The sequence below is a fragment of the Lemur catta genome, chromosome 7 (genome assembly GCF_020740605.2).
Source record: "Lemur catta isolate mLemCat1 chromosome 7, mLemCat1.pri, whole genome shotgun sequence".
Taxonomy (NCBI): domain Eukaryota; kingdom Metazoa; phylum Chordata; class Mammalia; order Primates; family Lemuridae; genus Lemur; species Lemur catta.
In genome coordinates this window covers 41,701,456-41,726,769 of record NC_059134.1, presented here as the reverse complement: position 1 = coordinate 41,726,769, position 25,314 = coordinate 41,701,456, and the positions used below count along the sequence as shown (strand labels likewise).

The 25,314-nt window shown below is 37.7% G+C and overlaps 1 protein-coding gene and 1 non-coding gene across 4 annotated transcripts; both read left to right on the top strand.

Moving 5' to 3' along the window:
* Nucleotides 1-29: 29 nt before the first annotated feature.
* Nucleotides 30-21,028, top strand: MED17 (mediator complex subunit 17). 3 transcript variants are annotated; one of them, XM_045557116.1, is made up of 12 exons: nt 30-561; nt 2,831-2,997; nt 4,833-5,052; nt 6,689-6,825; nt 6,918-7,002; nt 7,657-7,809; nt 8,676-8,806; nt 10,093-10,277; nt 13,397-13,534; nt 16,886-17,003; nt 18,767-18,926; nt 20,486-21,028. In XM_045557116.1, the coding sequence occupies exons 1-12, from the start codon at nt 312-314 to the stop codon at nt 20,695-20,697; spliced, it is 1,956 nt and encodes a 651-aa protein (XP_045413072.1). In that variant the 5' UTR covers nt 30-311; the 3' UTR covers nt 20,698-21,028. The 3 variants fall into 3 exon arrangements, with proteins under 3 accessions (XP_045413072.1, XP_045413073.1, XP_045413074.1); XM_045557117.1 differs by lacking the exon at nt 7,657-7,809 and having other exon boundaries at nt 142-561; XM_045557118.1 differs by lacking the exons at nt 30-561; nt 2,831-2,997 and adding an exon at nt 3,449-3,597.
* Nucleotides 9,767-9,867, top strand: LOC123643158. The gene has a single exon (XR_006736714.1). It is a non-coding gene; the product is annotated as a small nucleolar RNA U13 (small nucleolar RNA).
* Nucleotides 21,029-25,314: the final 4,286 nt, after the last annotated feature.

Sequence of the window (25,314 nt, the reverse complement as noted above, 5' to 3'; positions counted from 1 at the left end):
TACTTCCCAGCCTTGCACTGGGATCCACCGGAAGAGCTCCCCGAAAGCCCCGAGCTCCCGCGCCTGCGCAGTTTTGATCCGTGAGACTCGGCGGAGCGGGCGGGGAGGGGCGTTGCAGTGAATTCTGGGAAGGTGGCTGGGCCCTAAGCTTTGTTTCCCGCCGGAGAGTTGCGTGTAGTTACCTGAAGGTCTGGGGAGGCTCCACGGTTCTGGGGTTCTGGGCTGCTGGCTCTCCGCGGAGACGCCTCTGCATCCTCTCTCGGTTTTCGGCTCTCGCCGGGATCCTCCAACGGCTCGTCGACGCCGCCAGCATGTCTGGGGTGCGCGCCGTGCGGATCAGCATCGAGTCGGCTTGCGAGAAGCAGGTCCAGGAGGTAGGCCTGGATGGCACTGAGACTTACCTGCAGCCATTGTCCATGTCGCAGAATCTGGCGCGTTTGGCCCAGCGGATCGACTTCAGCCAGGGTTCGGGCTCCGAGGAGGAGGAGGCGGCGGGGGCCGAGGGCGACGCGCAGGACTGGGCGGGCGCTGGGTCCAGCGCAGACCAGGACGACGAGGAGGGTAAGGCCGTGTCTGCTTCTCGAGTCCGCCGATCTGGGGTCGCAGTGGCCGCCCGGGTAATGTCACTGTGTCTCTCCCGCGCCGGATGAGATTCTGTGCGTGGGAGCACTTTGAAAGTATCAGCTGCGCGGAATAGTATTATTATGCCCGTCGTCATTTTATGACAGCGGGACAAGTTAGGGCACTACTTGACTCTTCATACTCGTTGTCCTTCTGCAGGTCTTTTTGAGTGGGAGCGTTTGAGATACTCACACTGGTGAAGTATTTAAATAAATGCTTTTTGTATAGAGCGAATTTAATGTGGCACGCTTAGTGATTGAGAGCCTGGTATTGGGTTTCTGCGACTTATTAGCTGTGTGACTTTGGGAGAGTTACTGTGCTTGCTTGTGTAGTGCGGATGATGATAGCAGCACCTGCTGAAAAGAGGTCTGTGTTGACTGGAGCATGAAGCGAAAGTCTAAGAAGTAAGCAGGGGCCAGATCATACAGAGCTTAGTAGGCCAGGGCATAAGCATATGGTTTTTATGAAGACAACTGAGAGCTTTTGGAGGATGGCTAGAAGCAGATCATTTTGCTAAAGATTACTCTGGATGTTCTGTGGTAAGTGATTTATAGAGGAAGCAAAACTGCAAGGGAGGAGGCTAGTTAGAAGAGAATGGAAGAAACAATGTGAGTGGGTTTTTGATTCTCATTATTGTCGGGGATTTAAGAGGGAAGAAAAGTCACAATTCTTGATTTAGTTATGCAGCAGACCCATTGTAAATGGGAATTTAAAGATGGCATTTCAAGCCAGTGGTATTAGGACAATTAAGAGTCTATTTGGGGGGGGAAAACGGTAAATACGACTTCAAATCTCTCACAAAAATTATTTCCACAAGGATTGAAGTGCTAAGTGAAGAAAATAAAACAAAATATTGAAGAAATAATAGAAGAATAATTGTATAACTTTGAGAGTAGGACTTTTAAGATAGGAAACACAGACGTTATAAAGGAAAAGATAGATATATTAGTATAATTATGTAACATTTAAAAAAATAATAATGTGAAAAGATGCCGTAAACAAAGTAAAAAGATAGATGACAGACTGGGGAAAGTAGCAGCTACACGTGTGACATACAATTGGTTGATATCCCTGATAATCAGAGTCCCTTTAAACTGAAAAGAAAAAGATGACTGATTAGAAAAATAGGCCAAAGATATAAATAGCTCATAGAGAAGAGACTTCAGATGCCGATAAACATAGATTCAATCTCACTAATAGGGAGAGGCAAATTAAAACATCATTAAAAGACTATTTTCATGCATAAAACTGACAGAAATTTAAAAGATTGTTAATATTCAGTGTTGGAAATGTGAATTGATACTCTTAATGTTTATCTCCTTTGATCCACCAATATCACAGCTAAGAATTTAACCTACAGAAAAAGTTGTACATCTAGACAGGTATGCATTCAAGGTGTTTACCACTACTAGTATTGTTGAAAGCAATCTACATGTCTGTTACATAGGAATGGTTAAAACTATTGTACATCCATGTTCCAGAATACATACAGTGTTTAAAAAATGAGATAGATTTATAAGTGCTGATGTGGAAGTGTCTTGAGGACATATTAGTGGGGATAAAAAAGCAAGTAATAGAAAAATGAGAGTATATATATGTAAGCACACAGAAAAACTTTTGAAAAAGTAGGCTCCAGCTGTTAAAAGTGGTTACCTTTGGAGAGAAGAGAATCAGGGGTGGGAAAAGAAGGAACACTTTTACTTTTTACTCTATAATTCTTTATTTTTTGAACTCTATCTAGTGAGCATGTATTTAAGAAAAATAATTTTTAAAAAAATTTAAAGAAAGATATGCTAATAATGGCCAATATCAGTGCTGGCATTATAGGTCATTTTGTTTTTGTACTTCTCTGTATTTTGGAAATTCTCTACAATTACTTCTAAATTCAAGTTCTAAAAGCAGGAAGAAAAAAGGTTATTAAAAAGGATTGCATAAATATAAAAAGATATTTGAGGGCCTACATATAATTTTGTAATGATTTAACCTATGGAAATTACATATCTTATATATCATATTTGTTTTGCCATTGTAGGAATGCTAATTTACATGTTAACAAATATTCAAGAACGGATGGAAGGAATGGGGTAAAAGAGGAACAATTTGAAATAAAATTTATTTTTTCTCCTTTTAGTACTTTTAAACCTCTAAATGAGCTTTCTCTCTTCTGTCCAATGTAACTTCTGTATTTCTTTTTTTCTTTATCTTTTAGGGTTGGTAAAATTTCAGCCTTCCCTTTGGCCTTGGGACTCAGTGAGGAACAATTTGAGAAGTGCCCTGACAGAGATGTGTGTTCTCTATGATGTTCTTAGTATTGTTAGGGATAAAAAATTTATGACTCTTGATCCCGTCTCTCAGGATGCACTTCCTCCAAAACAGGTATTTGTGGGCTTTAATTGAATAATAATATTTAATTAAGTTCCAGGACCATGTTTTGGCTGTGTGCCTGTTGTTCCCTTTTCCTTTCTTCAAAAATTAAGTCCAGATGAAGATTTAAAGGCTAAGCGATCTGAAAGCCATAAAACTGAATCTCCTTTATTATTTTATTGTATACCTGTGACTCTTGGAAGAGTTAAGTTTCGTTAACAATGTAATACTTTAAGCGTTACTAGATCTTAAATTCTCATAGCCTGGGTCCTTGATCTGTAATATTCGACACAAAAATGTGATGATAAAATGGTGTAGGAGTCGGGTAGACCTGGGTTCAGATCCTGCCTCTGCCCTCACTAGCCATCTGACCTTAAGCAAGTTCCCCTTCCTCTTTTTTTTTAGGGACTGGTTAGAAAAGTTAGACCAAATTATGAAGGGTATTGAAAGTTGGGTAGAATTGTTGATATTTGATAAAGAATATATTCAAATTTTGAACATTTGCAGATGAATGAGAGGCAACAGAAGGAGGAATTGTTGAATGAAGAGTCTGAAATCAAGGAGGCTACTTAGATGGTCCTTAAGGAAAACCAGCATCATGACCATGACCAAGTTAGTCATGGGGAAGAAGTAATGATCGTTAGAACCCATTTGTAAATAAAATAGAATTACATAGTAATAGTTTTAGAATCCAGAAACATTGTGCTAGAAGACTTAATAGAGTTAATTAAATTTGCTTCTTTCCTTTAACAGAGAGAAAACTAAGGCCAGGGAGATTTGTGATATGTTATGTTGCAGTCAAGCCAGAGTTAGAGAGCCAAGACCAGAATGCCAGCACCTCACTCCCAGCCCACTGCTTTCCCCTCATTCTGTGCATTTCCCAGAAAGGAGTCTCCAGGAATTTTCTTAACATCTCCAGGAACTTCTTTGAATTAGGTTCCCTAATAAGATGAAAAGATGATTGTGATATTTTTGTGAAACTTTCTATGTGATTTTGATTCTCATATAGCCAGAAAACTTTCTTTTATTAAACTTAGGTTTTTGGAAGTGTATCTGGTTAAAAAAATACATAAATTGGTAGTGACTGTGGATATTTATATATGAATATATGATACATAGATTCTGATTTCTGAATAGTTTTCTGGTGTATCTGGTTAAAAAAATACATAAATTGGTAGTGATTGTGGATATTTATATATGAATATATGATTTTTGATTTCTGAATAGTTTTCAAAAAAAGTCATCATTCAGTGAAGCACATTTAATACTAGTGCTTCATGATTTCAATCTTAATTCCAAAAGCACTGTAATAGCTTATGGTGGTAATACAAGATAATTTTACAGTTATACTCATTGGAGTCACCCATTTATTCATCAAATCAAATATTATGTGCCAGGCATTGTTCTAGGATCTTTGGATATAGTGGTTTCTGCCATCACATAGGTCACATTCAAGCAGGGATTATAGGCTTTAATCAGAAGTGTAATGAGTGCCACAAAAGGGTGTACATACATGTGGGTGGGGGCAGCAATATATAAGGAGAGAACTGGCAGTACATAAGGGACCTTAACCTGGGCTGGGTAGAGTTGATGCAGTGATAAGTAGTAATGACTAGAGTCCATTGTGGTGTTTTTAGTTTAACATAAGTCTTTATGTATGTTGACCAAAGAAAGAAGTTAAGGTTATTATTTTTAAAAAAACATTATTATGTATACTTTCCCCTCCTGCTTTTTGCTTTTCTTTAATTTCTATCCTCTTGAATAGATATTTTATTATTGAGAAAATGTATAATTTTGATGTCATTTAAAAACAATACAGAACTGCAGTTTTGGATTGTTTTTGGTAGAATCCTCAGACGTTGCAATTGATATCTAAAAAGAAGTCACTTGCTGGAGCAGCACAAATCCTATTGAAGGGGGCCGAAAGACTTACTAAATCAGTTACCGAAAACCAAGAAAACAAGCTACAAAGAGACTTCAATTCTGAGCTTTTGCGATTAAGGCAACATTGGAAACTTAGAAAAGTTGGAGATAAAATTCTTGGAGATCTGAGCTACAGAAGCGCAGGTACAGATAATTGTTAAAAACTATGCTTTTTGTGTATAGGGTTAATTGTATTGTAACACATCCTTCTTTAATATATTGTTTCTTAGCTATGTTACATTTTGAAATTTTAATTTTCTGTACAAATAAACCAAAACCACTCTTATTATAGCCTTATAATAAGTAGCCTAGCTTCAATTTAAAAACATTTTAGGTACATTTAATAGAAAGTACAAAGTTGGAGTTTATATGCTAACATCCTGAACTATAATTGACGTTTGAGTTAGAAATTAGGTAGGACTAGATAGACTCTTCGATAAAGCCTTACCTGTAACCCTTAAAAACTGGACATAAAAGGAGAAAAGAAGGATTTCCATTCTTCTTATTCTTTTTTTCCCTTTAGTCTGCTAAGCTGTTTTCACATCGTGGGTGAAGAGAAAGGATGGTGGAAACACTTTGCTTTCTGTTTTCCTAATCAACCAACACTAATTTAGGAAATTACTTTTTTGAAGTACACTAAGGTTTGATGATGCTGAATTCATATCTTTTGGTATAAATTCTTTGTTGCTGAGCAGAGGTTTTACAAGATAATAATGGCAATGTTTTGTAAGCTGCTGAGGTAATTAGAGGGGCTGCATGGGGGAAGTTTATAAGGCACACACAGCTCAGTGGAGTAAAAGCTTTGAATGCCAAGGCATGGGGCAAGGAGTCCCGGCTGTGATAGTTGAGATAACAATAGTAGAGTGATATCTTGAATTCATTTGCCAGAGCAAGTCATCATTATCCTAAAATTGAAGGAAAGTAAGTTGAGGTGGTTAAGTCAAATCCTAGAGGACTTAGTGCTTCAGCATTGATGTGAATCAGGGAATTTTGAATTCTAAAGGTAAAATCCCATTACAAAGATGAATTCAGGATGATAAGGCCATTTTTACGTTTTATTATGTGGTCTGTGGAAGCAGTGCTTTCTAGTTTTAGGCATTCTAATAAGTTCTTTTCCACAAATGATTATGTGCAAGTACTTTATCTAATTTCTCTCTTTGGGACAGGCACTCATGATTATGAAAGGATTTGATTACGTTGTTTTAATTGCAAGAAGATCTTGAACATCTTCCCTTGTTATAAAACAGCAGTTACATTTAACCACCCACTCCTCAGATAATTCAACAGCCCAGAACCACTTTCCCAAACTTCTGACTGCATAAAAATCTAGGAACTGGTTAAAAAAAGGGTGTTTTATACACAAGTATCCTTTTTCTGTTGCTGGATTCAGAACACTTAAGTTGCAAACTTATTATAGAGGCTGAGCTCCAGAATTATTTTATCCCTAAGGTTTAAATTCGAGGGATTATTTGCTAAAAGTACACCCATTTTATTAAAATTCCACTGGAATAAAAAAATTTGAATGGCCTGTGGAGTTCATATTATAACGATATCATTAGAATAAGGATTTTTTTTAAGGTAAATACCTTTTTTTCCCTATTTCCTTGCTTCCCTTTGCTCACCATTTCTCACCTCTTCCCCACTAAACACATACATTTTTAGTGGGAACTTAATTTATGATTCAGTGATTATGTGGATGTGCAGTGTTATATACTTAATAATATATATTAAATTAATATGTCAAGTGTTTCTTATTTTCCTCTTTTTAATACCCCATTAGGATCTCTCTTTCCCCATCATGGTACATTTGAAGTAATAAAGAATACAGATATTGATCTAGATAAAAAGATACCTGAAGATTATTGTCCCCTTGACGTCCAAATTCCTAGTGATTTGGAGGGGTCCGCGTATATCAAGGTATTCATTAAAGTATTTTTCAAGTAATTTCTTATTACTAGCCCTGAAGCTAATTTGCTAACTTTTTCTTAAATGTTTTTGTTTTCATATAGGTTTCAATTCAAAAACAGGCTCCAGACATAGGTGATCTTGGTACAGTTAACCTCTTCAAACGACCTTTGCCCAAATCCAAACCAGGTATAGTTACGTTTCATCCTCTAACTTCTGGTCTTATCTGAGCTTACATTTATAAATAAACTAAAGATAAATGTAGATAGAAAAAAATAGGTGTTTTAGAGTAAGAAACATTGGAAATATACTTTTTAAATTTGGTAATAAATTGTTAGTGAATAACTGTACTTTTTTTTTTTTTTTTGAGACAATGTCTTGTTCTTGCCAGGGCTAGGGTGCAGTGGTGTCATTATAGCTCACTGCAACCGCAAACTCCTGTGCTCAGGTGATCCTCCTGCCTCATCCTCGTGAGTAGCTGGGACTATAGGCACATGCCACCATGCCTGGCTAATTTTTCTATGATTTGTAGAGACAGGGTCTTGCTATATTACTCAGGCTGGTCTCAAACTCCTGGCCTCAAGTGATGCTCCCATTTTGGCCTCCCTGGGTGCTGGGATTACAGATGTGAGCCACCTCACCTGGCCCAACTTTTTTTTTTTTTAAGATTGGACTTATTTACTAGTTTTTTCTGTGTAAAAGTGAGATTTTTACATTTTGGAAAGAATATGGTGTAATATAGTGTTTTTTGAGCTTTTGTTGGATATTCAGATCACTATTGAAGCCAGTTAATGCATAATATGGTTAGATAATTGATATATACATGTATCCCTTGTCTTTCAGGTTCCCCACATTGGCAGACAAAATTAGAAGCGGCACAAAATGTTCTCTTGTGTAAAGAAATTTTTGCACAGCTTTCTCGGGAGGCTGTTCAGATTAAATCACAGATCCCTCACATTGTGGTGAAAAACCAGATTATCTCTCAGCCCTTTCCAAGTAAGAGCAGGCAGCCCTTTTGAGACTTATAAACAGGACTTTGTGGTTTGGGGAACAGTACAAAGGGGGTAGTAGCTATTTAGGTGTGCTGAAAGGATGGTAAGAGCAAAGAGGTAGTGTGCACTCCGTAATGGTAGCCAGTAAAGCATGTAACACAAGCTGCCCTGATAATTCTGTTGTGTCCTAATTAGTGTGACTCCTGGATTTTTAAAACAGTATATATTAAAAATTTGTGCTAGCATCACTACTATTAATAATTAGCAACAGTTGCTTTGAAGTGAGATCTTTCAGGGATTCTGTCTTTTTCTTTAAATGAGATGTCAATTTAAAAATATTTATTCAAAATATTTCTAAATTTGTAGAAATTTTTTAATTATATTATTCAAAAGCTGTTAGCCTTACCCTGGCAGCCAGTTTATAGTTAGCTGTAACGTTAATTTTTACATAAATTTTAAGGACTGTCTTCTTAGATCTTATCAAAGACATAGGCTTTAATAGTGAAAGATTCCATCCTGTTTCACATGGGAGCAGGGAAGGGTGTGTGTCTTTTACTCTGTAATACCAGATACCAACTCTGTTATTTTAAAGGCAGGAAGAAACAATGTATAGGTTTTGTTCACCAGTCTTTAGCGATAGCTCAGGGTCAACAACCATATTATAGGTCAACAGAATTTGAATTGTTAAAATACACGGTAGTTTATTATATTTATGAAGTCATTTTGGTATAAAATATTAATCATGAGGCCTGATCTTCAAGTTTAGAATATATCTTTTGAGAATGGGTTGTGATTGTACTTTATGAAGACAGTTTGTACCTTTCCATATTTTAGGTTATTTGCTTCTGTCCTGCTTCTTTTTATAAATAGGCTTGCAGTTATCTATTTCTTTGTGCCATTCCTCAAATGATAAGAAATCACAAAAATCTGCTACTGAGAAGCCAAGTCCAGAAGACCACCTTTATGTCCTAGAACATAATTTGCATCTACTGATTAGAGAGGTAATGAAATAAATGCTTTTCTTTGTATTGTGGTGAGCATATTTGGGGCAATGAATATGCACAAACATCCCCCCTCTGCTGAGTCTAGATTATTCACATAGCAACAACATTCACTATCTAATGTGAAAGATCCTTGCTGTGTGCTGAGGGAATACCAAGATACCTTGTTCCCAAGCATACCTTCTAGTGGTGGAAATATACAAGTTTTATAGTAGAAGTATGCTAAAGGGTACAGAGGGAAGGGTAATTCTGAGGGAGTTGAGGGAGGGTATAAGGGCAAATGTGAAAATGTCTTGCCAGAGTCTGTGAATTGAATAGTTACTTCACGACATATTCTACTTATGGGTTGTTTACAACTGTGTTTCCAGAGTACTGGTTCACAGTTTAGGCTAATTTCAAAAGAATCTCCTGGCCAGGTGAGGTGGCACATGCCTGTAATTCCAGCACTCTGGGAGGCCAAGGCAGGAGGATCTCTTGAGCTCACGAGTTCGAGACCAGCCTGAGCAAGAGTAAGACCCCATGTCTACTAAAAATAGAAAAAATTAGCCAAGTGTGGTGGCGCATGCCTGCAGTCCCAGCTAGTCAGGAGGCTGAGGCAGGAGGAAAACTTGAGCCCAGGAGTTCGAGGTTGCTGTGAGGTAGACTGACGCCATGGCACTCTAGCCTGGGCAACAGAGCAAGACTCTGTCTCAAAAAAAAAAAAAAAAGAATCTTCATAGAAGTACATATTGCAGCCTCCCTTACCCCACCCCAGAATCTGATTCAGTTGATTGTGGTGGTGCAAGAGTCAGTGTTGGTAAAAAGCTCCTCAGGGGTTTTGATAGGCAGCCAGTTTGGGCACCTCTAATCTAGGGTATAGTTGAATAACTATTTACTGATTGCATATGTTCTGTTGATGAGACTCAATGAAGAATATTATTTTATATTTTAAAACTTTTAAAATAAAAATTACAGCTTGAGATCCTTTTGTAGTTTCTAAGCATGATGATTGTGTTTTCACACTCCTGTGTGAGACGTTCCTCCTGCAAACCTTGTTACTTCTGCACATTACCCATCTGATGTGAAAAAAGAACACATTACAGCTTGAGAGGGACCCTTTTCTTTACAAACCTGCATTATGCATGACTTAGTAGATGATAGCATTTATCTCTTTGCCAAGATTGTTTTCATATGTGGTTCAAATCCATTGCTTTCAGTGTTTCCAAGATGTGGGCTGCATTTTGAGTAAATAGTTTATAGCATTTACTATATGGGTTTTGGTCATTTAAAATGGGTATTTTTGTTAGTTTCATAAACAGACCCTGAGTTCCATCATGATGCCTCATCCAGCAAGTGCACCTTTTGGCCACAAGAGAATGAGACTTTCGGGCCCTCAAGCTTTTGATAAAAATGAAATTAATTCATTACAGTCTAGTGAAGGGCTTCTGGAAAAAATAATCAAACAAGCAAAGCATATTTTTCTGAGAAGCAGGTAAGGATGAACAGAGTTACTGTTTTTTCTTTGACCTGTAGTTAATTTTCTTTTATTCATATCTTTTTTGGATTCTTTAACTTTTTTTTCCTAGGAAAGGAAGTTGACCACAAAATTGTGGCCATAGACTGGGTCTTGTCAAGGATGGGGAAGTCTTAGATCCATGGCTGATCTAACAATATATTTCTAACATTGGTACTAAAATTTTGCAAAGATAACTGACTAGGAATATGCCTGAGAACATCATATTTTCTTCAGTAACCCAACCTTGGGATACTTATTTCTGGATTGATTTAAATCTTTTTTGAAGCTGTCTGTATTTTTTGTTTGTTATATACTTTAGGGTTTGGAAGGCACTTTCCCATACGTTGACTTATGTAATTCTTGTTCGTTGGAGTAGATAATATTAACCACATTTTTACTGATGAGAAGATTAAAGTTTAGAGAAGTTTATACAACTTGCTCAAAGTTACCCAGCTAAAAAGTAGTAAAACCAGGATTTATGACCAGGTCTGTGTAACTACAGAGCTCATTTTCTTTCTTTTATACACATTGTTTACAAAAGAACTTGGCATTATGAACATAAATGTATCTTTTTCAATGCTAAGGAGTGTGTTTCTATTTTATTATTGGAACTTGATGAAGAGGTCTATTTTTTACTTCATTCATAATTGTGCCTTGATAATACATCAGAATTTCAGGTGTGGGCACATTGTCATACAATAAATGATATTTTGTTTTTGATTTCCAGTTTTTTCTTGTTAATACAGTCACGGTTTTATTAGCACATTAGTTTGTAGCCTTAGAATGGAATTTAGGTCCTTCGGCTTTTAATGAAAGGAATTAGGAAGACATGTTAGAGAAGACAGCATGGGACAGTGAAAGGAATAGGGAATTTAGGGTGAAAGATATGTTTAAGCCAGGACTGAACCACTTGCTAAGTAACTTCGGGCAAGGCAATTAGTGTCTGTGCCCCTCCATTTATTTCTCTGTCAATTGTGGGTATAGGAGTCTGATCTTACTAAATAATGTATGCAGAAGTTCCTTACAGACAAAATAATATATGGTGGGTTACTGTTACTTTCCATTTATACATTTCAATAATAAAAGCTGTTAACTTGAGTGTATTGCTGATCTTGTGAATTTCTGATTGACCATAAAGTTAAATAGTCACTGAAATAAATGAGGGGTTTAGAAATAGCTATCTTTAGAATTATAAATTATATCTTTAGAATTACAAATTATAAATTTCATAGTAGCAAGTATAGCCTTAGAAGCAGCAAAGCTTTAGAAAATTTTGCTTTCCCCCCCTAGTTATTGTAATGTTCTGGTATACAAAAAGTTTAATGAAAAAAGGACCCACCTGTATGATACTATACATAGTGAGATCCACTATTATTAACATGCTAATGTATTTTTATGTATATGTGTCTGAGTGGGTGTCTTTATTTTTTTAAGCAAATCTGAAATTATAAAATTTTATGTCCTCCTGAGTTCATACCTTAGAAGGGACACCACAAAAAAATGAAAACAAAATTTTATATACTGCCTTCACTTCATATTATATTGTAATTGTTTTCATCTTTTATTAAATGCTATTCAAAGATATTATTAATAGCTGTGTAATATCCTACTACATGAATATTTAATGAATTCTTTTCCCAATTCTCAGTTGCTAGATATTTATATTTCTAATTTGTTGATACATGTAATGCTGAGCAGAACATTCTCACATACATATCTATCTGTTGTAGGAATTAGGAAGCACTGTCAGGGAAACAAGCCATGGAAAAAGAAGAGAAAGTTGCTGGGCACTATGTAATCCCACACCTATAAACCCAACACTTTGGGAGGCCGAGGCGGGAGGGTCACTTGCGTCCAGCCTGGGCAACATAACAAGACCCCAGCCTCTACAAAAAATGAGAAAAATTAGCCAGGTACAGTGGCACATGCCTACAGTCCTTGCTACTCAAGAGGCTGAGACTGGAGGATCACTTGAGTTCAAGGCTACAGTGACACTCTGAGACCCTGTCTCTTAAAAATAAAAATTAAAAAAAAAAAGGAAAGGGAAAAAGTTAGGAACAGATTGTAAGAAACCAGTACTGGAGCAGTAGTGTAAAAGAACCAATCCCAAGTCTGTTTGTTTAGAAGCTCCTTGTCCCCACTGTCTTTTCTCATTTCTTCCCATTTTCTCCAGACTTTTCCTTTCAGGTAAAGTGCTAGAATCAGACAATTAGACACTGAGGGCCTACAGTGGTTTGGCTAATTTACATGATTTATGCTTTGGTTCTAAGTAGTGGCTATTGATTAGTGTGTCTAAGATATAAAGGAGAGATTACTGCCTTTGGAGTTAGATTCCCAGGTTTTTGGCTCTGGAGTTAGACTGGCAGGTTTTGTACTCCAGCTTATAGCTGTGTGACCTTGGCCAAGTTACTTAACATTACTAAACTTTTTTTCCTCTTCTGAAAAATGGAGATAGTAATAGTGCCTACCTAACACACAGGGTTGTTGTTAGTAAGATTTAACAATTCAGGAAAGCACTTATTACAGTACTTGGTACATAATGAGCACTTAATGATTCTTTATTCTCATTTGTATTTATCATATTTTTCTTGGAGTGTAAGGTTTTGATTGTGCAAAAAGTCTCTAGCTTCTCTTGAATATGATTATAGTGCCATTTACAGTAATGTGTCTAGGTGTGGGCGTGTCCCAAGTTTTTTGTTACCAGGGATCAAGTGTTGACATTTATGAATGATTTATATTAGGTTAGTACCCTAGAAATATCTTTCTCTCTTATGTCCTTATCAGCTTTCCTGAGTGGGGAAAAAAAAAAATGGAGTTAAAAGGGAATAAACCCATCATGAATTGTGATAATCAGGAGTATGTGATGAGAGTATGTTGTAATGTGAAACTGAGCACATCAGCGGAATGTGAAAGAGTTTCTCAGAAGCACCTCTGCCTTTCTTTAAATCTTTGCTTTTCAAATGGTGGTATTTTATTAATAAAAATTAAAAAGTAGTTATCCAGTTTTTAAATTTTCATCAAATTGATGAGTGGTTTAGAATCCTATCATTTTATATGGTGACTTTTTAAAAATTTTAACTTCTTGTCTTTAAAAGAACTGCTGCAACCATTGACAGCTTAGCAAGTCGAATTGAGGATCCTCAGATACAAGCTCATTGGTCTAATATCAATGATGTTTATGAATCTAGTGTGAAAGTTTTAATCACATCACAAGGCTATGAACAAATATGCAAGTAAGTGTCAAAAATAAAAGTTATGCACTTAATATGTTGCTTTTTGTGTATTGATGTTGGCTGAGTGATTATATTAGGCTTTTGTTTTTTTGTTTGCTAGGATAGCATAATATTCCTGTAAATTATATCAACTGTAGAGTGTTTATAAGAATGAGAGGGAAGAATGTCTAAAATAGTCTCTAGTAGGTAAATGTTGCTTATTTGAGCTATGGTAAAAAATGAACCCCAGCATTGAGCAGAAAGCTTCCTTACCTGCTCAGACTGCAGGTTTGCTTCATTTTTGCCTAGTGGCTGTGGCAAGTTCAGTATATTTGAAGTGAGAAGGGCAATTTATATTACTGCCTATACTCTCTGTAAAACAGCCTAAGTTTTTAGCTCTCCCCTGACCTAGTGTTGATTCTGGGTCTAATCCAGTTTATGATTATGCCCTTAAAACTGAGTTAACAGCTGTGTGTCTGTGAAAGGTACAAAACGATTTTTGTCCCGCATTCATAGACATGCAGTCTACTTGATTTACATTCACAAACCACAAGTTAATACAATTGGCTAGTAGCCATGAAAGGGCATTTTGGGTCACCATTTGGGCCTCTTTGAAATTTACCAACTGACAAGATACAGCTGAGTCTCTTTTCTCAAGTCCGAGAGAGTTACTAGCAAACATTTGTCAGGGTCTGTGAGTACTTTTTATTTTGTAAGTGTTAGTTGCTTTATTTCAGACAGACCTAACTAGCCATAGTGAGCAAAACAGACGGTGAAACACAAAATCACCACCCTTAGGAGTAAGGACAGAAAATACATTTATAATGCTATTTTCCAATGTGGAGGTTTTAATTCACAAACCTTTTTTAAAATGAAAAGTAGTAGATAAGTATGAGATCAAATATAGAATAAAAAAGAGTACATCATGGGAAGGAAATTAGTCTTGAAACTTCCAGGGAATGAAGCTGGATCATAGCATTTTCTTCCACTATACCTAAAGAAAATAACTGGGGAGATTGGGGCAGGGATGGGGGGGAGGAGTGGGTGTTGAAGAGAGATGAAATAAGTTTGGCCTGAGTTTTTAACTGTTACGCCTGGGTGATGGGATTATAGGCTTTCATTGTACTATGATCTACTTCCGTTTGTGTTTAAAATTTTCCATAATAAAAAGAGCGCAATGGAAAGGAAAAGAAAAAATTATCAGCATTGAATTGTTTACATCTAGAACTAAGACCAGAGCAACTGGGGTTATGGTTACCAGACCCAGTGTAAATGTTCTAGTCTTAAATAAAGAAAAGGTTAGTGATGGTATAGCCTTGAAAGAATCAGAAGGAGAGGGAAGTAGAAGGGAGTACTAGGATGCCGTTTTCCTCATCTTTTATAGCTGGGGTCAACTTACGCTATTTAAAGGTGAAAATAATTCTCGGAGGTCCTTAGGAGCAATCATCCAAAACAGTTTCTTACACATCTTTCTAGGAAAGTCCATGCATTTAGAAACACATATGTTCTACCTTTACCCTACCTCTTTTACACAGTTTTGTGTGCTTTTTTGAAACATTGATATATAATTCACATAACAAAATTCACCATTTTAAAGTGTACACAATTCATTGGTTTTCAGTATATTCCCTGTGTTGTGTAACCATCATCACTACCTAATTCCAGAACATTTCCATTACCTCAAAAAGAAACTGTGTGTGTATTAGCAGTTATTTGTAATTTGTGTGCTTTTTTTTCTCAGTATTTTTTATAATAGTTCAACTTATGCAGGTAAGTTTAATGATCAGAACAAAATGGGATCAGTTAGGAAAAATTGTATACAGGAAATGCTTTACAGAATAGATCCTTTTTATGTTTGCTATTTTAACAGGGTTTAAAATATGTGATTATTCTGCAGTCTTCTGAGTTAAAATTATTCAGGTGGTCATAAGGTCCAGAAATCCAGACAAATAAACATAATAATTTATTGCTCAGTATATTATATTGGTGAATAAGCCTTTTTTGTCAACACATAGATCTACCTCATTCTTTTGTTACAACCTTATTGTGTTCCATTTATGTACCAAGACTTTTAACCAAACTTCTGTTGATGAACATTTTTGTTGGGTGCCAGCAAAATAATTTGTACATATGTAGGTATATCTATTTATAGGTTAAAGTCCTACAAATACAATTGCTGGGTCAAAAAATAAGGACATTTAAAATTTTAACATTACCAAGTTTTTCTTCAAAGTGATTGCCACAAGTATGCTTCCGCCAGTAGTGAGTGATAAGAATTCCTGTTCCTTCACACCTTTGTTTTTTAAAAAAAGAATTTAAAAATTTTGGTTAGATTTGTAGTATGAATAGCCACTGCACTCAAGCCTGGGCAACATAGCAAGACCCTGTCTCTATTTTTTTAAAAAAAATTACAATTTTATGTAGACAATTGGAAAAACACTTTCTTCCCAGATATTTACTATAAAACAGAGTTATAAGAGGTATCATCATATATGGGAATAAGAAAGACAATGCTATTTTTTTCTGCATTTGTTCATCTAGATTATTTGACTTGGGAGATTTTGAGTTTCTTGAACATGTTATATGCTAAAATTATACAAGTTGTCTTGGAAGAGCACGGTGATCTGTGTATGATTTATTGGCTATTTTATGAGTTTATTTGACCTAAGCCAAGAGTGTACATATTCTATATTATGTATTAATGGAGTGTACATATTCTAACTTGTTTGCCGATTATTCCATGAGGAAAAGGTAAAGAGTGAAAAGGTTTTCCTTTTCTCTATGAGAATTTCACCTTTGGTTAAGTCTGGCTCTGTCCCTTAGAAACCTGATAAGGAAAGATGTCATGTATATTACTTGGCAACACTGCTTATCTCAGATTGGTAAATTGCATCTGGACTGGGAGCAATTTTAAATAACTGATGGGAATGCCTTTGGACTTCCATGGATGGAGTGACTTTTAAAACTGGGCATGTGTTGTGGGGACCCTGAAAACCATGTCTACGGAATTATTACAAGAGCTTATGGCTCCTGTGGGGAATGAGGTTTCTAAGTTAGAGCAGGTCCCACATATACCCAGTGTGGATCTCATCTTGTTGCGACAAAGGTATACTGCTGCTGTATAGACAGCAGCATGGCCCCTGCTGGCAAGCTGAGGTTCGTCTGTCGCCTTCGGAGTAGATTGGTGCTCAATGTGGTCTGTGGTGAGTTTGATTGTTTAGTTGAACCTAAGAAGACCCCTCTTTTTCCCCGTGGATGTTGGCATCAGTTATTGAAAGTGTTGTTTTCATTTTCTTTGATCTGAAGGTTTTATGTTGCATTGTATAAGATAATTTTGAACATTTCTGATTTTTAGTATATGTGTCTATAAAGGTCCATTCAGCTGCAATTGAATATTGGAGTTGAGCAGATCCGAGTTGTACACAGAGATGGAAGAGTAATTACACTGTCTCATCAGGAACAGGAGCTACAAGATTTTCTTCTGTCTCAGGTAATAGCTGTGGACTAAAAGTCTAAAGCCTCTTCCTCTCATAACTGCTAAAGAACAAATTGGTTGAAAAATAATTAAATGTAGTAAATTATGTAAGAAGAAAACCATGTTTTTCTGCCATTTAATTTCTGATGCCCATTTTGCAACCTTAGTTAACTCAAAGTATTGATAAACTGTCTTAGATTTGCTTTCACTTAGTTTGTGTTTGAGATGAAGAACCAGTTCTGAGATGAGCAAGTTTTTTGTTTGTTTATGGTTGCCAAGGTTTACAACATCTCCAGAACCACAAGAGAGTGGAGGAGTATTAACCCAAGAAAGCTAGAGAAAGGGGGCTCAAATATAAAACTATAATGACCATTATCCAAAACAAATGAAATATTTTAATCTTAAGCACTAACAAAGAATTCCTCATATTAAGGGGCAGTATAGAATATAATGGGTTCTAGTCCCAGCTTTCCTACAAACTTGCTTTGTGACACTGGACAAATTTCTGGACCTTTCTTTTCTTACCTAACAATATTTTTCGTACCTTCTTCATGGAGTTATGATGATCCAGTGAAGTGCTGAATTATGGGAGGAAGTGCTATGAAATGCTAATGTAAAATACTATTTTTCACATAAAATTTAAAAAAAATACACTCTCCATCCCAGAAGCAATGATCTTATATACTGGTTTGCTTCTTTGGTGCCAAGTAAATAAAATGCATTTGTGAGGTACAGCAGCTCTTGGCTGATTACATCCAAAATGGCTTCTGTCACCTTAAGCACACACACAAAAATATATTAGGATGCTGTTGAGTAGCTCCAGAATCGATGGGAAGTCTAGAGAACAAGGTTTGCACGTAGGGAGGGATCATCAAAGGAAGCTAGATGAAGAGAACCACAGCCAGGGAATGGCACTACTGTTACCCTGGCACCGAGGCCTTCTCCACTGGTGGCAGAATGCATTCTAAATTGTCCCTGTGTATCAGTCAGGGTCTTAACAAGCAGCAGGTGGTACACTCAGGAGGATAATTGCAGGAGGGCCTATTTACTGAAGATCTATTTACAAAGTTATGGTATAGGAGAACCGCCAGGTATAACCTGCTGCTGGTAGTAACTAGGCCACAGGAGCTTAGTAGTCACCAGTCCTCAGCCAAGGTTAAGGGGAGGGACAGGTTATAGGAAGCCTAAAGGGGAAAGTCATGTGGAACGGGCCACCTTGAGAAGACCAGTGGCCTTTCGTTAGGAGACAGCCAGCACAGACAACCTCACAGGGAGGGTGCCAGGGGAGCAAATACCCTGACCTCGCTCCCCTGCCATCCTGCTCGCTCCCGTTGGACGACTCCTCTTACCGGAACCCAACCTGAAGCCAGAAGATACACAAGATGATAATGTACCCGTGTAGGCCAGCCTCCCAGAGAAGAGAATAGGGTGGAAAGTGGACTCGAGGGGACAAGTGGAGGATGTTCGGCATGCCTGCTGCTTGTAGCGTTGCCCCCATTCAGTGATCCAGGCAGAGTCTCCATTGGCCAAGTTAAGGTCCCATGTCTGTGCTCAAGCTGCCAGTGGGCAGGGGAAGCGAGTGTCAGGCAACTTTAGCTTCTGCAGTAGAAGATGGGGTCCTGCTCCCACCCCCTAATAGTCGCATAGAGGAGGATTTCTCAGATAGGACTGCTGTGCTAGTCAGTGAAAACCCCAACAAAGTTACTTTATGATCATGATGTCAAGTCACTGCAAATATCTGTGCTGATTGTCAGTCACGTTTCCCTTTTCATTCGCAGATGTCACAGCATCAGGTGCATGCAGTTCAGCAGTTAGCCAAGGTTATGGGCTGGCAGGTACTGAGCTTCAGTAATCACGTGGGACTTGGGCCCATAGAGAGCATCGGCAATGCCTCCGCCATCACTGTGGCCTCCCCAAGTGGTGACTATGCTATTTCAGGTACTTTCTGTTGCTGTGAATGAGAAGGGACCATTGGGACTTTGGCTGTAACATTTAGCTTTAATAATTAAATATAGGTAAGAGTAATTTATCTCTGTAATAAATGAGTTAATGTTGTATTTATACTGAGCATTTATCTGATCATAGCCATTATTCAGAGCAAGAGATAACTTCTTTTTCCAGTAGTTATAAAAAACATTTAGCTTGGCAGTACATTTTCCTAGTCTGAAAAGTGTTATCAGCATTGTTATTCCTGCAGTCCCAAACCTTTAATGGATAAAAGCTTTTTTAAAATGTACTGCTACAAACATGGGAAGAGTAAGATCTGATCCTAAAATGGTAAAGGGATAGAACAGAGAGGAGAGAGAGATATTTTATGAAGCACCTACTATGAGCAGGCATTTTAATAGGTACTGGCACGTAGATTACCTACCTAAAACTTCTATTTGGAGTGCTTACAGATTAAATGTGATAATCTTCTCTAATCTCTGCTGTAAATACTTTAAAAATACAGTCGTGTCATTTAACAACAAGGATATATGCTGAGAAATATGTCATTGAGTGATTTCAATGTTGTACGAATAACACAGAGTGTACTTACGCAAAGCTAGGTGGTAATAGCCTAACACACACGTAGGCCATATGTGACAGCCTGTTCTTCCTAGGCTACAAACCTGTACAACATGTTATTGTACTGACTACTGTAGGCAGTTATAACACAATGGTAAGTATTCATGTATCTAAACATACCTAAACATAGTAAAGATACAGTAAAAATATAGTATTATAATCTTACGGGACCACCATTGTATATGCAGTCTGTCATCAACTGAGAAGTCATTATGTGGCACATGACTATATTTGAAAGAGTGAGTAGTTAGAAATATTTCCCCACAGGATCACAGCTTGTGAATCTGCAAGTTTGATCATTGCTGGGTCTTTATCGCTAGGAATTTCTCAAAATACCTTTTTCTTTTTTCCTGAATAATAGTTAAAACTTCATTGAAAGCTGAAGTGTTTTTTTTTTTTGAGATGGGGTCCTACTGTGTTGCCCAGGCTGGACTCAAATTTCTGGGCTCAAATGATCCTTCTACCTCAGCCTTCTGAGTAGCTGGGTTTATAGGCACAGCTGCCATCGCACCCAGAGAAAACCACCTTTCCTTCATCCCTCCCAGTCCTGATGCTGAGTGTTTGAATTTTGTTACATATTAGGCATATATTAACCAGCTTGTTGAATGATTTAATTATCAAGTGAATGTATTTTTTAAAAAATGGTGATTTCCTGAAAATATGTAGGACATTTGACTTCCTAATCCAAAATTCATCTTGCTTAATTTTTACAGCATAAACAATAATCATGAATATTTATGCCAACCTGGTATATATAAATTAATACTTTTTTTTAAAGGTATAGTGAAGCTGTAAAGCCTTTTTTACAAGAATATTTAAGTTGGCAGACAAAGTTTTTGTATTCATGGTAGAATGACGTTGTGGAATTTATCCTTGTTATTTTCTAGTTTGGAGAATGGGTGTGTTGATATTTTGGTTTTTCTCCACAGTTCGTAATGGACCTGAAAGTGGCAGTAAGATTATGGTTCAGTTTCCCCGTAACCAGTGTAAAGATCTTCCAAAAAGTGATGTTTTACAAGATAGCAAATGGAGTCATCTTCGTGGACCATTCAAAGAAGTGCAGTGGAATAAAATGGAAGGTCGAAACTTTGTTTATAAAATGGAGCTGCTTATGTCTGCACTTAGCCCTTGCCTCCTATGATTTTTTCCAGAACAGCTTCCAGATTTTTTCCAGAAACTTTGACTTGAAATGTTTGCAGATCAACTATAAGCACAAGGAAGCGATAACTTCCAAAGGTATATTGTTCTTAAAAAATAATAATTCGCAGATGTTTACTTGGCATTTGAAACCTTTCACTTTATAAGTGACAAGCGCTTTGAAATGCAGTTTATGTACAGTTTCAGGGTATGTAGTATGGGGAGATGTAAAATAATACATTTTTTTATTCAGTTAAATAAATGTTACTAATTTAAGTGTTTGAATTTGCTTTTTAAAATATTCTTTCTTCGATGTTGACTTCAAATAAAGTGTGCTCCTGTATTAATAAATGAAGTACTACTTCCTGCAGTTGTCTTCTTTATGCCTGGCTCTAACCTAAATAGATAGTTTAAGAACTTCCTCAGAAAGGACAGCTGAAGGCATAGAAGGGAGATTGTGTCTTTAGGGCTTCCTCCCATCCTGTTTGTCTGTTCTCCCACTTGAGTGACCTTGCTCCACTTGAGACACTTAGTGCACGCTCATACCCAGCCTTCCTCCAGGGTTCTCCAGCCTCTACCCAGTGGCCCTGGAGTGCTTCCTCAATTAAAGTCTTTTCCATTAGCTCTCTCTGCATTTTCAAAGAGAAAAAAACTAATAGATTAATGGATTACCGTTTCCTAGAAACATGTTTCTCTTTTTGGAAATAGCACCCCAGTCCCAAAGTGTGCCTGAGGAATTCCCATTAGTAAGAGATAGATTTAGGCTTATGAGCCTTTTAGTACCACAGAAAATAATGTCATATAGGTAGAATAGACATTTGTTGTAGTAGAATAGACTGTATTTGACTTGAAACTTGACAGATGAGGCAGAAGTTTGAGATACAAAGGTAAAACACAATCTGAAAAACTTCCTGATAATTTGGTGAGTAGGCCAAGGAGAGGCCAGTGGCAGAATGACCTCTCTCACCCAAGTCTAATTCACAGCTTCTCTTCTAACTTTATAAGTGCTCCTCATCTAGCCCCTTGCTACCCAAAGAGACAGTAAATGGAGTGCTCTGATCTGTGTTCAGTATTTGAAAAAGCCTAATGGAAGTTGTACATTTACCCTCTAAAATGTCATTAAATCTCTTTAATAGAACACTATCAAATCAAAGTGATAACCCCTGACTATCTCATGTTGATCAGGAATTCTAATTGGCACTTACGAACTGTTGATGAATGAAAACATGAAACTGAATTATTTAATGAGTTTACTTTGTTTAGTAGGAAAAAACCCTTTCAAAACATGAAGTACCTGAGGGAAAAATATTTTTGGGATGGAACTGCACAATCACTGGTCTGTTACATCAAAGGAATTTAACCTACCTGTGTGTGCACTTTATAAGACCAAATCTAAAGCTAAAATTTTAGACTTATTTTACATTAGCAATATCCTCTCTCCCACCCCAATACTCAGTCTTCGATAAACTTTACATAAAATCCACCAATATTATAAAACATTGACTCTGAATTCCCTGAAAGCGTAAGAGATGCACAGGAGATAGAGTTGAATGTATTAGTTAACAAGAGGAAGTCATCTTGGTTGAAGGAACTAGTGTGATGTAATAGAAAGTTTGCCCAAGAGTTTTATTTTTGTATATATCATTTGAAACAAAGAGTAGTTTTTTTCAGTGAACAAACAATTATAGTGTATGCATGCTATGGATTGCATTGTGCAGGCAAGAAGAATAAAGTTTAGGAAATAATGCCCAAGACACATTAAGGAAAAAACAGGCAACTTATAGGTCAATATGTATAATAGAATCCCGTTTGACTAAAAAGAAAATAGGTTAAATAGGTACATTGTGGTACATATATCGACAGATATGTTTGTATATGCATAAGCAAGGCTAGAAGGATACACACCAATTTATTGTTCCTTCTGGAAAGTAGGGTTGAGGAAGGAGAGAGAACTTTTACTTTATATATAGACATAAGTACCATTTGAACTTTAAAGGATTTATCACCTTTGTAATTAAACCAAAGCCAAAACACCCACTTAATTTTTAAAAAGCAGTGGAAGTAATGACCTCAGCTACCATGTTCTTCTTAAGGACTGGAAAAGCTGATAGAACAGTGAATTCAGGTGTGCAGAGTGGCGCAAGCACTGGCAACTCCCATCATTTGTTAGTAAGACTTGAGTCGTGCACAGATGTGCTAACAGTGACCAAGAGATGTGCTCTGCTTTCGGTGAACTATGGATGTGTCTGATGCGTCTCTGGAAACTGGGCAGAGAACCAGGCTGGATGTGTAAAAGTTGATGCCAGCAAGAGGGTGTTCGTTCTCTCCATTATCGCCTTTGGTATTGCCAAGGAGACTGCATCAGAGTCACACCCCTGTGATTGCACCCTATGGTATCCTTGGTCATGGTTTCAACTCCAGCATTCTACTCTGCTACCTCTTCTCTACCCACTGTTACAGCCTCCCCCACCCCTCCCCATGGTATCCTCCCTCCGCATTTCTGCCCTGGGCAAGATGTCCTGATAACCTTCTGATCTCTCACTGCCATTGCTCCTCACCTCTGTGAGTATTGCTTCAAATCAGAGTGAGCGTGAAGTGCTCACAGGTTTTTGCCATCTTATGTGGGCTTCAGAGGACGTGGGTTCTTTGTTTCAGCTTGCTTTAGATGCCCAGAGCACCATGAAATCAGAAAGTACAATATATACCTTTTTGAGTTCTTAGATCATAATCTCTGCAAGGACATTCTGTTGACAAACCATGTTATGTTCAGTAGGGTATCTTACGCCCTGCTGAGCTAGGTGGTACAACTGTCACATCTATGAACTAAAAATAGAATTGAAGCCTCCCGCTAACTGAACAGACCCCTCTTGGCCAAGGAGACCACAGAAAAAAGCCTTAAAACTGAGTTCCCAGCCATGACTGGATGGGGAGTGTAAAGCACGATTACACATGTGTGGTTTCTCTTAATAAATATTCATGACTGCTATAACTTGTTAAATGTGTGTATTTCACCACCTACTCAGTCTAAAATCCTGTTCCCTTTTGTCACTCCGTTGAAACATGTTCCTGGCTCATGGCCGGAGTAGTGTTTCCCAGCCTGTCAGAATAGTCACTGCAGGTTGAGACCCCTTCATGAGAAATAAAGCTCTCCTTTTTTAAAAAAAATATATATAAACCTCGTGGTTTTTCTAAAATTAATACATACCTTGTTTTAGCCCTCTCTAGAAACAGAAAGGACTATTAAATTACAATTAATACTCTGGAAGCACAAATTTCAAATTGGTCATCTGGCTAACACATAGGGGAAAACGGTGGCACTAACAAGGCAATGTTTTTCTGAATTGCTAAAGAATGTTACTGTTAGAACCAATGTGCTTAGCTACACTGTCATTTGAAATATGTGCCAGACCCATGGCTGTGGTTGGGGGCATTATTTGTGCTCAGTGCTGACTAGAAACCACACAGAGCCTCTGAGCTCTTGGCAGGAGTGGGCTCACCCACAAAGGACCAGGGTTTTATTTTCAGGTTTTATTTCATTCACTCATTCTCTTTTTTTTTTTTTTTTTGTTGAGACAGAGTCTCACTCTGTCACCCTGGGTAGAGTGCAGTGGCGTCATCATAGCTCACTGCAACCACAAACTCCTGGGTTAAAGCGATCCTCCTGCCTCAGCCTCCCAGAGTGCTAGGATTGCAGGTGTGAGCCACCACACCCAGCCTCATTCATTCCTTAAAACAATTTTTTTTTCACAGTTTGAAACATAACTTACAGCTTAACATTTATACTGGCAAATCTATAATTTATTTTCTTTTTTGAAAAATAAGCAAAATCCTCAGGCTCTGGCATCAAAAACTTTCCACAGGAATGTTCAGGATGGGAGGAGCTTAAAAAGCACAAAGTAAACCCTTTTTTCAAAGAAATGGAAAGCTGAGGGAATAACATGAGATTTTCAGAGGGGCAATCTAATTTACATCTGAGTGTGCTGTGGAGGCCTCTCACTGGGTATTCTCTTCTGTCTCTCTCCTTTTATTATGAAGATTGCCAGCCCTGACTCCTGACAAGCTGAAGAGCAGAGTTCTGAAAAGCAGGGAGTGTGAAAGAGGGCACACTTGCCCTAGCTGCTTTCTGCTTACTGGTGGCCTTTCTATATGAAAGAAGAGAAAAAAATGATCAGATTATCCTTGATTCCTTTTTTTCCTCAGGAATTCCTCATGCTGTTTCTTCATGGCACTGGAAACTGTCCTGGCATGGGGCCTGGCTCCCTGCTGGGCATAGGGCACCAGTGTGTGTTTACCGGTGTGTACAGGACGGGGGCTGGGGGGTGAGTACCTTCTATGCGTCAGGTTCAAGAGCTACAAACCGGTTGTGTAGCCCAGTTTCTCTCTTGCCTGTGGAAACAAGTGGTGCCTTCGGAGCCACTCTCTAGATCACTGACAGTTCCTGCCTAAATATTCCAAAAGATCCCTTCCCGCAGCTTTGGATTCACTGCTTAGGGAAAGGCCTCTAACCAACTTCTCCTGGCAACTCCTTACCTGTGACATGAGAAGTAGAAAAGATAGGGACATTGGGGACCTGACAGGAGAGAGAAGAGAAAGGAATGTTCTAGCACTTCTTCACCTATAC

Excerpts from the sequence above, each read along its gene's own strand:
- MED17 (XM_045557116.1), top strand. The coding sequence starts at position 312 with ATGTCTGGGGTGCGCGCCGTGCGGATCAGCATCGAGTCGGCTTGCGAG. Across the intron at positions 2,998-4,832 it reads ATGCACTTCCTCCAAAACAG|AATCCTCAGACGTTGCAATT; the intron begins GTATTTGTGGGC and ends TGTTTTTGGTAG. Across the intron at positions 13,535-16,885 it reads GGCTATGAACAAATATGCAA|GTCCATTCAGCTGCAATTGA; the intron begins GTAAGTGTCAAA and ends GTGTCTATAAAG.